Source organism: Lontra canadensis, unplaced genomic scaffold (assembly GCF_010015895.1).
Source record: "Lontra canadensis isolate GAN:19392208 unplaced genomic scaffold, GSC_riverotter_1.0 scaffold52, whole genome shotgun sequence".
NCBI lineage: Eukaryota > Metazoa > Chordata > Mammalia > Carnivora > Mustelidae > Lontra > Lontra canadensis.
This window is the reverse complement of record NW_022631046.1, coordinates 3,863,036-3,876,903: the sequence shown is the minus strand read 5'-3', so window position 1 is coordinate 3,876,903 and position 13,868 is coordinate 3,863,036. Positions and strand designations below refer to the sequence as shown.

At 37.6% G+C, this 13,868-nt stretch overlaps 2 protein-coding genes across 9 annotated transcripts in view; one reads left to right on the top strand and one right to left on the bottom strand.

The window, feature by feature from the left end:
• Positions 1 to 10,151, bottom strand: part of TMTC3 (transmembrane O-mannosyltransferase targeting cadherins 3) — a 51,167-nt gene extending 41,016 nt beyond the window's left edge. The window contains exon 1 of one of the 2 annotated variants that reach the window (XM_032874185.1): positions 9,977 to 10,151. The gene's annotated coding sequence lies outside the window, so the exon portion shown is untranslated. Of the gene's footprint in view, positions 1 to 9,868; positions 9,955 to 9,976 lie in introns of those variants that run through there. The other variant, XM_032874186.1, reaches the window with a different exon arrangement.
• Positions 10,152 to 10,255: 104 nt separating this feature from the next.
• CEP290 (centrosomal protein 290) overlaps positions 10,256 to 13,868 on the top strand; it is a 95,058-nt gene continuing 91,445 nt past the window's right edge. Inside the window, exons 1-5 of one of the 7 annotated variants that reach the window (XM_032874176.1) lie at positions 10,256 to 10,352; positions 11,137 to 11,266; positions 11,418 to 11,495; positions 12,550 to 12,619; positions 12,880 to 12,926. In XM_032874176.1, the coding sequence (XP_032730067.1) occupies positions 11,165 to 11,266; positions 11,418 to 11,495; positions 12,550 to 12,619; positions 12,880 to 12,926 (297 nt within the window). In that variant the 5' untranslated portion in view covers positions 10,256 to 10,352; positions 11,137 to 11,164. Of the gene's footprint in view, positions 10,353 to 10,375; positions 10,582 to 10,849; positions 10,866 to 11,136; positions 11,267 to 11,417; positions 11,496 to 12,549; positions 12,620 to 12,879; positions 12,927 to 13,868 lie in introns of those variants that run through there. The other 6 variants (XM_032874181.1, XM_032874178.1, XM_032874175.1 and 3 more) reach the window with 6 other exon arrangements.

The following is a 13,868-nucleotide window of genomic DNA, read 5'->3' as shown; positions in this document are numbered from 1 at the left end:
TCAAGTCCTGTGTATAGGTCACAAATCTCTCTCCCATATATAATCTCAGGACCCTGATCTGGGGACATTTGGGATTCTTACCCCAAACTGCTGTTTGTCAAACTGTTTGCTTAAGTGTTCTCACCACAGGAAAAATTAAAATTACTAGAAGAAAAACAGTAAATTAAACCTCTACTACTTCAAAGTTATATTGGGGAACAATATACATATGATTATTACAGTATTAATCATGTTTAAGAGACTCGACATACACCGTAGACTCTTGGTATATTAGCTTCAAAACCATAAAGTACAATTTTATATGATACAATAATATATAACATATATTATATTAAATTATAAACCATGCAATTTGTGGATTTAGACTTTTTAGTTGAAAAGTATAATAATTTAGCAAAGTTTACAGATATTATTGGAATTTTGTAAGGACTTGGGAGTTGCTATAGTTTTAAGCTTAATTTACTTGTTTATACAAATTGTTTTAAGTATTGAGAAAGTTTTGCTTTTTAAGTCAGGTATCTGAAGTCCTTGAATACGAATGAATACATTCAAATTGTAAATATAATTTTTTAAAGATTTTATCCACTTATTAAAGAGAGAGAGCATGAGCAGGGGGCAGGGAGGGGGACCAGGGGAGAGTGAGAAGCAGACTCCCCACTGAGCAGGGACCCCCCCCAAATGGGACTCAATCCCTGGGACTCCAGAATCATAACCTTGGCTGAAGGTAGATGCTTAACCGACTGAGCCACTCAGGCGCCCCTATAAATACAATTTTAAATTAAGGGAATTTAAACAAGTTTTTTTTAAAGACGTATTTATTTATTTTAGAGAAAGAGAGCATGTGCGCACATGTAGGGGGTGGGGAGGCAGAGGGGTAGAGCGGGGAGAGAGAGAATCCCAAGCAGACTCCACATCAGGCTTGATCCCATAACCCTGAGATCACAACCTGAGTGGAAACCAAGACTTGGATGCCTAACTGACTGTGCCACCCAGATGCCCTGATCAACTTTGAAACAAATTGACTAAGGCACTTAGTCCTTTCAATTTGAGTTGTTATAGAGAAAAAGGGTAAGTTTATAAAATAAGTTTGTTTTTTTTTTTAGGTTGAATTTAAAGGTTTAAAAAAACTTAAGGTTATAAAATGCAACTTTAAGAAACTTGGACAGTTCCCAGGATTTCTAAATAGTTAATGAAGAGTTATACAGTCACATTAAGTTGCAATGCAGTTCATTCAGTAACTGAAACACTAAATTCCAACATAATAATCAAAACTCTCAACTTGATTTAACTTTGGGGATTGTCCTCTGCTCCAAGCTCTGGATCACTGCAAATAAGAAGCCTCTTGTCATGGAATGGGGTTCTACTCTTCCTTCTTTAGATATGAGAGTACCTTACATTCTTGTTAAACATAGTTTGCGAACACTACAGCATTAGAGCAAAATGGTGAAAGAAAGGAAAACAAAAATGCTTACTTGACATGTATGGGACAAAACCCCATACTACTGGGAATCATCACCTCAAGTTCCTTTTATTTCTATTTCAACTTCCTTCATTAGAAGGAAGACCCTTAGTCCCTCCTTGGAAACGTGATATCCAGCTTTTATTCACTGAGATCTATTTACAATCATGACCCCTACTTCCATCCTCTACTCCCACAGGTGGCTTTGGGGGCAGAACCTCAGATGATTCCACAACTGAGCTCACAAGCATGCACTAGAACTAGCTCACTCCCTTTGTTTCATCATTAAACTCCCTTGGATTATCTTTAAAATTCTACAAACTTGGTATGGGTGAGGGGTTTAAGAAGCATCATGTGGGTTTACCAGTGAAATGCTATTCATCAAGTAAATGGCATTATAAAATGCTTACTATTCATGATGAGTACTGTTATGGTTAGCTTTATATGTCAACTTGGCTAGGCGAGAGTAGTATCAAATACTAATCAAGGTGTTGGTATGAAAGTATTTTGTAGCTGTGGTTAATTAACGTTTACAATCCAATGACTTTAAATAAAGATTATATTCCATAATGTGGATGGACCTCATCTAATCAGTTGAATTACCTTCAGAGCAAAACTGAAGTTTCCCTAAAAAGAATTTCTACCTCAAGACTGCAGCATCAGATCCTACTGGAGAGTTTCCACTTTTCCAGCCTACTCTACATCTACAAACTCTACATATACAAATTCTGAATTTACCAGCCCCATAATTTTTTAAGTCCATTCCTTGATATAAATATATTTATTTGATACATATACACAAGTATATGTAGGTATATATATATATATATACACATATAAATATATAACTATACATATATATTACTGTTGCTGGTTGTGCCTGGGGTCCCTATTGCTTATAGTTATCCTCTTGATTAGAGCAGGAAATCTAAAGTGTAGGGGGTCTCCACTAAAAAGGAGAATTACAGGCCAATATCTCTGATGAACATGGATGCAAAAATTCTCAACAAGATATCAGCAAACTGAACTCAACAGTATGTTAAAAGAATTATTCACAATTGCATGGGATTTATTCCTGAGCTGCAGGAATGGTTCAATATTCACAAATCAATAGAGGTGATACACCAAATTAACAAAAGAAAGGATAAAAAAAGGGGTATAAAAACCATATGATCCTGTCAATAGACACAGAAAAAGCATCTGACAAAAATACAACATCCATTCTTGATAAAAACCCTCAACAAAGTACAGTTAAAGGAAACATACCTCAACATCATAAAGGCCATATACGAAAGACCCACAGCTAACATCATCCCCAGTGGGGAAAAACTGAGAGCTTTTACTCTAAGGTTAGGAACAAGATGGGGATGTCCACTCTTACCGCTGTTATTTAACATAGTACTGGAAGTTCTAGCCTCAGCAATCAGACAACAAAAAGAAATAAAAGGCATCCAAATTGGCAAGGAAGAAGTCAAACTCTCACTATCACAGACAACATGATACTTCATGCAGAAAACTCAAAGACTACACCAAAAGATTTCAAGAACAAATACACGCAGTTGCAAGATATAAAGTCAACATACAGAAATCTGTTGTATTTCCATACACCAATACTAAAGCAGCAGAAAAAGAAACGAAGGAATCTATCACATTTGCAATTGCACCAAAAACCATAAGATAGCTAGGAATAAACGTAACCAGAGAGGTAAAAGATCTGTACTCTAAAAAACTATAGGACACTGATGAAAGAAATTGAAGAGGACACAAAGAAATGGAAAAGCATTCCATGATCACAGATTGGAAAAACACTGTTAAAATATCTATACTACCAAAAGCAATCTGTACATTTAATGAAAACCCTATCAAAAAAACACCAGCTTTTTCACTGAGTTAGAACAATCCGAAAATTTGTATGGAACCACAAAAGACCCCAAATAGCCAAAACAACCTTGAAAAAGAAAAGCAAAGCTGGAGGCACCACCATTCCAAACTTCCGTCTATAATACAAAGCTATAATCACCAAGACAGTATGGTACTGGCACAAAAAAAAGACATATAGATCAACGGAACAGATAAGAGAAACTTAAAATGGGCTCATAACTCTATGGTCAATTAATCTTCAATGAAGCAGGAAAGAATATCCAATGGAAAAAAGATTGTCTCTTCAACAAAGGGTGTTGGGAAGATGGGACAGCAACATGCCTAAGAACGAAACTGGACTACTTTCTTACCCACATACAAAAATAAATTCAAAAATGGATGAAAGACCTAAATGTGAGACAGGAAGCCATCAAAATCCTAGAGGAGAACACAAGCAGCAATCTCCTTGACCTCAGCTGTAGCAACATACTACACACATCTTTGGAGGCAAGGGGAACAAAAGCAAAAATGAACCATTGGACTTCATCAAGGTAAAAGCTTCTGCACAGCCAAAGAAACAATCAACAAAACTAAAAGCCTATGGAATGGCACGAGATATTTGCAAATGACATAACCAATAAAGGATTAGTATCCAAAATCCATAAAGAACTTACCAAAATCAACACCCAAAAAACAAGTAATCCAATAAAAAATGGGCAGAAGACATGAATAGACATTTTTCAAAGACGACATCCAGATGGCCAACAGACACATGAAAAGATGTTCAACATCACTCATCATCAAGGAAGCACAAATCAAAACCATGAGATACAACCTCACACTTCTCAGAATGGCTAAAATTAACAATACAGGAAACAAGAGATGTTGGCAAGGATATGGAGAAAGGTGATCTTTCTTACACTGTTTGTGGGAATGCAAACTGGTGCAGCCACTCTGGAAAACTGTATGGGGGTTCCTCAAAAAGTTAAAAATAGAACTACCCTATGATCCAGCAATTTGCACTACTAGATATTTACCCAAAGGGTACAAAAATACAGATTTGATGGTGTGCATGCATCCTGATGTTCACAGCAGCATTATCAACAAGAGCCAAACTATGGAAAGAACCCAAGTGTTCATCAATTGATGCATGGATAAAGAAGACGTGGTGTGTGTGTGTGTGTGTGTGTGTGTGTATATATATATATATATACACAATGGAATATTATGGAATTCCATTGTGTATGGAATACACAATGGAATATGGAATATTAGTCATCAAAAAGAATGAAATCTTGCCATTTGCAACCATGTGTATGGAGATTAAGTGTATTATATGAAGTAAAATAAGTCAAAGACAGACAAATACTGCATGATCTCACTCATACACAGAACTTAAGAAACAAAACAAATGAACATATGAGAAGGGGGGAAAAAAGAAAGAGAGAAGGACAAACCATAAGAGACTCTTAGAACTGAGGGGTGATGGAGGGAGGTGGGTGGGGCATAGACTAGATGGGTCATGGGTATTAAAAAAGGCTCCTGATACGATGAACACTGGGTATTGTATGTAAATGATGAATCACTGAATTCTATTCCTGAAACCAACATTGCACTGTATGTTAACCAATTAGAATTTAAATAAAAATTGCTGAAGTGTAGAGGTCTTAGGTTGGAAAGCTAGTTTCTGCTATGTGTGGTCATATCCTCTAGCAGATTAACCTAAACTTCCTTAAATGGTGATCTCAGGAGAGAAGGGGGGCAAGTCCCAGTGCACAAACTCTTTTCATATCTTTACTTAAGGCATATAAATATATACATATGTGTGTGTGTGTGTGTGTGTGTGTATCTCCCCCTGCCCCCCCATCAAGCAAGGTTAAATCGCAGTCACTGAAGGAGAGGTTATACAAGGGCTAAGATCATAGAATTTTTGAAGAATCTCCAAGGGAGCATATTACGAGAGAAAGGGAATGAGAGCTAGTAGTTCTCATGGATGTCATGAGCTCAGCTATGGAGTCATTTTAGGTTCTGCCCAAAAGAACTACTTGCAAGGGTAGAAGTTAAGGGAAACAGAAAGGTTTACATAAAGGAATATATAGAGGGAGGCATGATTCACTGGGGGCCACTACTATAACAACGTACCACATTAGTATTAAATGTTAGCTGTGGGAATAGTATAGAGTAGATGTTCGTGTACTCCTAAAATTCATGTTAAATCCTAATGTTCAATGTGGTATTTGAAGGTGGGGCTTTTGAAAGGTGATTAGGTCATAAGGATGGGTCTTCACAAATGAGATTATGCCCTTACCAAAGAGGTGTGAGAGAGATCTTTTGTCCCTTCTGCCATGTGAGGAAATAGTAAAAACACTATCCACTAACCAGGAAGTGGGCCCTCATGAGACACTGAAAATGCTCATGCCTTGATCTTAGTACTTTCTAGTCTCCAGAACTGTGAGAAATAAATTCCTGTTTTTATAAACCACCTAGCACAGAGTATTCTGTTAAAGCAATATGAATAGACTAAGGCAAATTCCAGTACTTCTTCTAGCCATATAAACATATTCAACACAGGCTCACAGTCTGAGTGAATGCTACTGATTTGTGTTACAACAATGGCATGTCATGTATGTTGTACATACACACAAACAACCTAAATGCAATGGAAGAGCACTTAAGAGCTACAACATAGAGATACAAAACTTAATATACTTCCTTCAGCAAAACTGTACCATGAACCCCTTTTCCTAAAAATCCAACAGTATAATTGTGGAAAAAATAAACCTATAGGAAACTTTTGTATGAACCTGGGACTATTTAGCCTGAAAACTAAAGTTCTCTCCATAAAATAATTTCATGATGTTATCTTCTTCAGTAAAAATAATCTATATTTCATGACTTTTTTAAAGCACATAAAGTTTGTGAAGTCTGCATTCATACTTGTTTCTCCTAATCTTTCCAGTCTCCTGTCAAATGACAAGTATCTGCTTGTTGCACACTGAATCCTCTTCAGGAGAACAAACAAAACAAAACATTTATTACACACAGTGGATACTAAATTTCTCATGGCCATATTTTATTACAGATGCTGGAAAAATAAGTTACCATTCATTTTCTCTATAAGGCAGCTAAAAAGGGAATGGAAGTAACATTTAAATAAAATAAGTTGCCTGATATAGGGAATAAAGGTAGTAATTATAAAAGGGAAGCCTTTCTTGTGAGATGATTTTGGTCAGATAAAACTGCTCATAAAACCAGGAAGAAGAAAGAAGGCAGGTTCAGGCAAGTGTTCCTTTAATAAGCCCACTTATAAAATTATCACATAAATCTCTTCTCTTGGTGAAAACTGACTGATGAAGACAATCTGACGAAAAGTAACAGTGAGTTTTAGCAACTTTCCTCAAAATTACATAGTGAGTGTTTGAACTAGAACTTGGATTAAATTTCTTGATTCACAGTTAGGTACAAATTTACCACAATGCACTAGGATCTAGACCACTGCAAACTTGTGTCCCGTTGTATCCCCCACATATAGCTGTTGGGGCAGGTCACAAAAAGACTGCCAGTTGATCTATAAACTGGACCCAGGTGATCTGAGTCTCCTTATCCCCTCCCCTTGGAATGTGGTTCTGTTTGCTTTTCCTGCTCCCCAAGGCTGCTGCAACCACATAGCCTTGAGAGAATGATATGGTGTTGAGAATACTTCCATGATACACTTGACTAAACCCAGTTAAGGCCTCTTTCTACATAAACTTTTAAGATTTGTGTGGTGGGTGCAGGGATCCATTATTCTTCTGGCTGTCAAAGACAAGCCTCCTAGGCAAGACCCCTTTGCTTAGTGAAACTGCCATGTACCAAGCTGGAGTGGCCTTCCCATTTCTTTGGTCTCTCTGCCCTCCACATTCAGTAGCCAGTTTCCGATTTTATCTAGGAGGCTCCCAAGGAGGTTATGAACCAACACTAGCACAGTGTAAAAGCTCAAAAATACTGTTAGATTAAGTAAATGACTGAAATTTAAGTCAGGACTGTAATTGAGATCTGGGTTACAATTGGGAATCATTAATTATTAGGAAATAACTTAGCTTCTCTGAATCTATTTCCACTTCTGAAAAATGAAAATAAAATTCATCATTATACCAGGTACCTTGAGTTGCTGGGAATAAAAATATGAACAACAGGGTGAGGGGAAGTAAGGGCAGTAAAGACCAATACAGACAAAACAAAACTAGTAAATGAATATATAGGATAGTTATAACAAAGGAAAACCAAGAAAAACAAGGTGCTGCAGTAAAAACAGATTGTTACGACGAAAATAAACATGAAGTTTTTAGCATATGACTCATGTGATAAGAGAAATGAGATCTCATATCTTCCTTCCCTTGCTAAATTATGAATTAAAAACTGAACATGAAAAATACGTAATTCAAATTCCTAAGTAAACAAAATTTCATCATTAGAATATGACATTTACCATAGAGAGCAAGGCTGAAGAACAAGCACTTCACAGATACTGGTTCTTAGCATGACTGAAGAGGCAGTATGGCATTAAACAGAATGTCCTCCAGCCTGAAAAATCCATTTTCAATCACACCATTTAAGTTTTAGCACAGTACTTAACCTCTCCAAGCCTCAGTTTTACAACTTGGTTGGAAAATAAGGATGATATAGGCACCCACTTCACTGGACTGTTATGAAGATTAAGTGATAGAGTGACAAAGTTATAGTAATCATAAGAGAATGGCATTTGCATAAAACACACAGGTTAATGGAACAAAAGAGACCAAATACCAAGAATATACAATGAAGAAAGGAGAGTCTAATAAATGGTGCTAGAAAAACTGGAGAGCCACATGCTCGCTGAGAATGACTTTCTGGATTTGGAACCAAAAGCAAAGGCAAAAAGCAAACATAAACAAGTGGTAGTATGCTAAACTAAAAAGCTTCTGCAAAACAAAGGAATCTAACATCAAAATGAAAAGACAACCTATAGGAGGGAGAAAATACCTGCAAATCATATATCTGATAAGGGGTTAATATCCAAAATATGTAAGGAACTCATACAACTCAACAGCAAAAAAGGAAATAATTTGATTTAAAAACAGAGAGAGGAACTTCTTCCAAAGACATACAAATGGCCAACAGTTATATGAGAAGGTGCTCAACATCACAAATCAGGGAAATGTGAATCAGAACCATAAGGGATCACCACACACCTGTCCGTTTACTGTCATGGAAAAGACAAGAGATAACAAGGGTTAGCGAGGCTGGGGAGAAAAGGGAACTCTTGTGTACTGCTGGTGGGAATGGAAACTAATGTAGTCACTGTGGAAAACAGTTACAGAAATTACTCAAAATTAAAAACAGAACTATCATATTATCCAGCAATTCTATCTCTGGGTATATATCCGAAGAAAACGAAATCACGATGTGCATGAGATATCTGCACCCCCGCATCCACTGCATAACTATTTACAGTAGCCAAGACATGGAAATAATTTAAGTGGCCATTGACAAATGAATAAAGAAAATGGGGTACATACAATGGATTATTAAACCATGAAAAGAATGAAATCTTGCCATCTGGGACAACATGGAGGGATCTTGAGAGTATTATGATTATGCTAAGTACCAGACAGAAAAATACAAGTACTATATGTATCTCACATGCAAAATCTAAAAAACAAAAACAAAACAGAACACCCCCAAAATTCACAGAAACAAAGAGACTGGTCAAAAAGTACAAACTTAAGAGTTACAAGACAAGTAAGTTCTGGGGATGTAATGTCAGCATGGTTAAAAAAATAATGAACAATATGTGGCACATAATCTCAATAAAGGATACAACAAAATTATCATTCCTACAAATCTGATGAATGTCTTTAAAATGTAGCTCACTAAATCAGTACCTTTTATTTTTTGTTTCACCCAAATACTTGGTTTGGAAAGAAACCATATTTTCAGAAGGAAAACTTCTATCAATTGTAGGTAAGAAAAAGTCTTAAAAAAAAAAAAATTGGAGGCACTGGTTTAGCAGTTGAAAATGTCATTTAGATTTCAAGTCGACAGCGACTTAACAAAGTTATCTAGTAGTGTATCGAATTCATGAATGTCTAAACACAGCGGGATGAACAAAACTTGACCGAAAGAACTGTAAACACCTGAGAAACGCTTTCATATGAGGGCATCCTCGGTAACCAAGGAAGTGACAGCATCTAGGCTGGTGAGTATTGAGGCCCCTTGTCTCTCCACCCCAGCATTAGGTTGGGCAAATTCTTAACACTCCTTTCTAGAACCTCCACTGTAAACCCGTTCTTCAATCTTCAAGTCCTCCAATCCGCGAAGGCTATGGTGCTACAGGTAAGGCCGGCAGAAGAGAATATGTCCTCTTCTCAATTCTTCACTCAACCCGAAACCATGATCTTGGCCGTGCGGCCCCACTCCACTGTACGGAGTAGATTCTGAGAGCAAAGAACTAAAACTTTCTTTTTCTTCTTACAGAGGGCAGCACCCGTGGAACGTATGTAAACGCCCAAGAAAAGGGGGTCTTCTCACCTCTTCAGACCTGGACCGAGTCCTCCCGCGCCAACAACACGAGCTTCATTAAGCCGGGACCGCTCCCCTCAACTCCTCCCCCGCTGCTGACCCACAGCCCGACCTTACCTGGGAGCGGTTCCACCAGCAGATGGCTTAGAGAAATCCCAGGAAAAGCGGCCCAGCTGGTGACGCCACCAAAGGCACAGTCATGGTCTACCTCATTCAGGTCACCGGCGCAGACGCGCCTCAGCCACTGCGCCTCCCGCCTCTGGGTCGTTCCCCCCACCACCCCTGTACCGTCGCAGCCTCCCGCATTGCACGCCGGGAACGGCCTACCTCCACTTCTCATAGACTTCAGTTCCCAGCATGCAAAAGACTCCAGACAGAACTGCACTCTGGGATTTGGAGTCCTTATCCCTCACTTTCTCCCCGTCTTTAACAGAGAGTCCGAGGGACACTGCAGGAGAATCTAAACGCAAAGCATCACCCAAGGTCGTGAAATGTAGGCTTCCCTCGCATCCGGGGCCTTGTGCCGTCCTTGGCTGGGTGGGGAATGGTGTCGCCTAGCAGCCGCGCCGCTCTTGCCTGCACAGGAGCTGTTGGCGGGATCCAGAGTCCGGGCGGAACCGCGGTGGGGAGCGGTCAGGCGTGGCAGCTGGGCTGACTTTGGTCCGTGCGGCAGATCAGGGGCCTCTGCTGGTTGCCAGGCTCGGTTAGGTGGGTGGATCTTGGTGAGCAGGAGCAGCCAGTTTCTTCCCAAGCCGGTTCTTTAAGCTTCAGGGCCCGAATGTAACAGCCTATTTCCCCCAACCCTCAGTCTTTGGTCCGCAATCCGTCTGCCTTCTCCTGTCTTCAGCCCCGGTTTCCCCGGCCTACCTGCTCTCATTTCAATCGCCCCCCCACACACACACCTTTTCTTTTTACTCTTAGTTCCTGCTTCACCGAATCAGGGTTCATTTTCAGCCTTCCAAGTACCCCCGCGTTTAGCACCTTTAGATGTTCGCGCGCCTCGGTGGTAAGGGGGCGTGGAGAAGGGGGCTCAGCATCTTAGTTCTGACCTAGATGAGCTGTATGAGAGAATCCGTCATAGTTTATTCAGCCGGTTCAGTATTTGTTGTTTTGTGCCAGCTGCTATAATTTTGATCAAGGCTATTTTAACCCCCTTACCTGTTACACGAAGAGCCATAACTCTTTGCTAACACCATAGAGAGTTATAATGATGTAATCTATAAAAATAGTAACGCTGTTTACCTTGAAAATGCTAATACCCATCTGTTTTGTTACAGAAGGTAAAGCACAGTGAAAGATTTCAAGATGCCACCTAATATAAACTGGAAAGAAATAATAAAAGTTGACCCAGATGACCTGCCTCGTCAAGAAGAATTGGCAGATAATTTATTGATTTCCTTATCCAAGGTGCTTAATTGATAAACAATACGCACACATATATATACACACAACTATTATTAATCTAAGTTGTTCCTGAAGTCAATGAATGTTACAAATGGAAGAGTTTTTATATTTTGCCCGAGGATTATAAAACATAGTTGCTTTTCTTTTTACTTAGGTGGAAATAAGTGAGCTAAAAACTGAAAGTCAAGAAAATGTGATACACCTTTTCAGAATTACTCAATCACTAATGAAGGTTTGTATACAGTAGGTTTTAATAATGGTTTTGACTATTAGAGGACGTTTAAGGAACTGTTCTTAAATAGGTTAATCTTTAAGAAAATACTTTGTAATATCAAAATCACTCAAAAATGAGATCTCTTTAAGTGTGGATTGAAAATTTTAGTGTGCAAAACATTGCTGGTTTCTGCTCTGAAGTTCCTAAAAGAATGTTTAAGAGAAACAGAATGGATATTTTTAAAAATAACATAGCGAGGTCTTTTGTAATTATGTTAACATAATCCTGAAGTCAGAATGAAAAATGTGAACAAGTTGTATAGGGATTTATTGGGAGGGGAAAAGGTTTAGGTGAGAGAAGGGGCAAAGACTGATGAGTAATTTTAGGTAAATGAAAGTCAGTGGTAAATTTTAGAAAGCTTCTAAAGCTGGAAATCACCTTAAATAAAACTTGGAGTAGAAAATATGCTTATTCATTACAGTTGAGGATACGTGCAGAAAATTGTTAATAGATTATAGAGGAAACAAATGTTGGGTATAGCTTGCAGGGGGCTGTCAAGGGTATTACAGGTGTATTTTATGCTATGAGCAATGAGGATCCGATAGAGGTTTTTGACCCGCAGTTGGTAAATACAAAAGTATGGCTAAACTAGGGTAAACTATGGCTCAACAAGGCTAAAGTAGATATGTTAATAAAACAAACTGAAAGAAATTGAAGCTATTTAGAGATAACATTGTGAAGAAGGTTAGATATAAGATTATGGACTAAAATAAAGACAAATGTAATAGAAAAAAATAGTAGAAAACAATACAAAGGGAAAAGTTACACTACTGGATATAAAACAGAAGGAAAAAGAGGAATCAAAGATATTTCAAGCTGTTAGGAATCTAGGAATTATATCCTTAAGTAAGAACATCATCTATTCATTCAACAAATATTTACTGAAACTCTCCATATCCCAGGGATTGAATGCACTAAATACTGGGAAAGCAAATGAAAAAAAAAAAAAAAAATCCTCATTTTCAATGCTTATGTAAAGGCATATTGAAATAACCTTTCTTTTTATGTTTAGATGAAAGCTCAAGAAGTAGAGCTAGCTTTGGAGGAAGTTGAAAAAGCTGGAGAAGAACAAGCAAAATTTGGTAAATGCCCTAGAAAAGTTTATCATGATGTTAAATAGGAGATTCTGTTTAGTATACTCCATAATATTTATATACTCACTTTATTTTGAAAGACATTTCTAGAACTCTTGTTTCATGGATGAGGTGTAAAAGTTATTTTTTCTTACGTTACCTTATTATAATCATGATTGAATCTTTAAAAATAACAATTTTATTACTTTGAAGTTTATTTAAAAATTTGTTTTGAGATAAATCTAACTGAAACTTTTTTTTTTAAATAGAAAATCAATTAAAAACTAAAGTAATGAAACTGGAAAATGAACTGGAGGTATGTCCTTTTGTATTACTAGGGTGCACTTGTTAATTTTATCATGATGAATTACTATTTTCAAAATTTTTTATTATTGCTTGGAAAAATCACAAGAATGACACTGTGTTCCTAATTAGTTGTTTGTTCAACATGTATTTTACATGTTATATACATTCTTAGGATTGAGCATCCAATTGTGAACAAAATAAAAACATTCAGGAGGGGTACCTAGGTGGCTCAGTATGTTAAACAGCTGCCTTTGGCTCTGGGACCAAGCCCCACATCAGGCTCACTGCTCAGCTGGGAGCCTACTTCTTCCTCCCCCTCTGCATGCTGCTCCCCCTGCTGGTGTTCTCTCTGTGTCTCTCTGTCAAATAAATAAATATAAAAAATAATAAATCTAAATATTAAAAAAAAGTAAATCTAAAAAAAAAAAAAGAACATTCAGTAACCTGAAGCTTAGAGTCTAGAGAGGTATACAGAAGATTACTAGTAACTGAGCTGGAGTGGAGGCACATGGGAATTTGAGGAATAGTGATGGAAGGATATGGTAGAAGAAGTAGCTTTTGAGAAAGCTAAGAGCCAAAATGTGAATATATTGCTAGGGAACTGAATACATTGACATTCCTGAGAATGTGGGAAGGAATGTGATACAAATGAATTAGCCTTTAAGAGGAGAAAAGACCTTCTTCCTTTGTAGTAGGAAATATGGATGTATACAGAAGCTTTTATGTAGAACCTGGAAGTTGAAAGGTTAGAGGGAAGGCCCATTTGCCAAAAATAAGAGTGGAAGATGTGTAGTCAAAGTTGAAGGAAGTTTAACAAAGCTTAAGCTTGAAATATAGTGGGGAATGAACTGGAGATTAAGGGATCTAGACTCAGACAATTTGAATAAATCCTGATTCTTTTGCTTACTAACTCAATGAACTAGGATGAGTTATTTTTTATTCTGTACTGTAT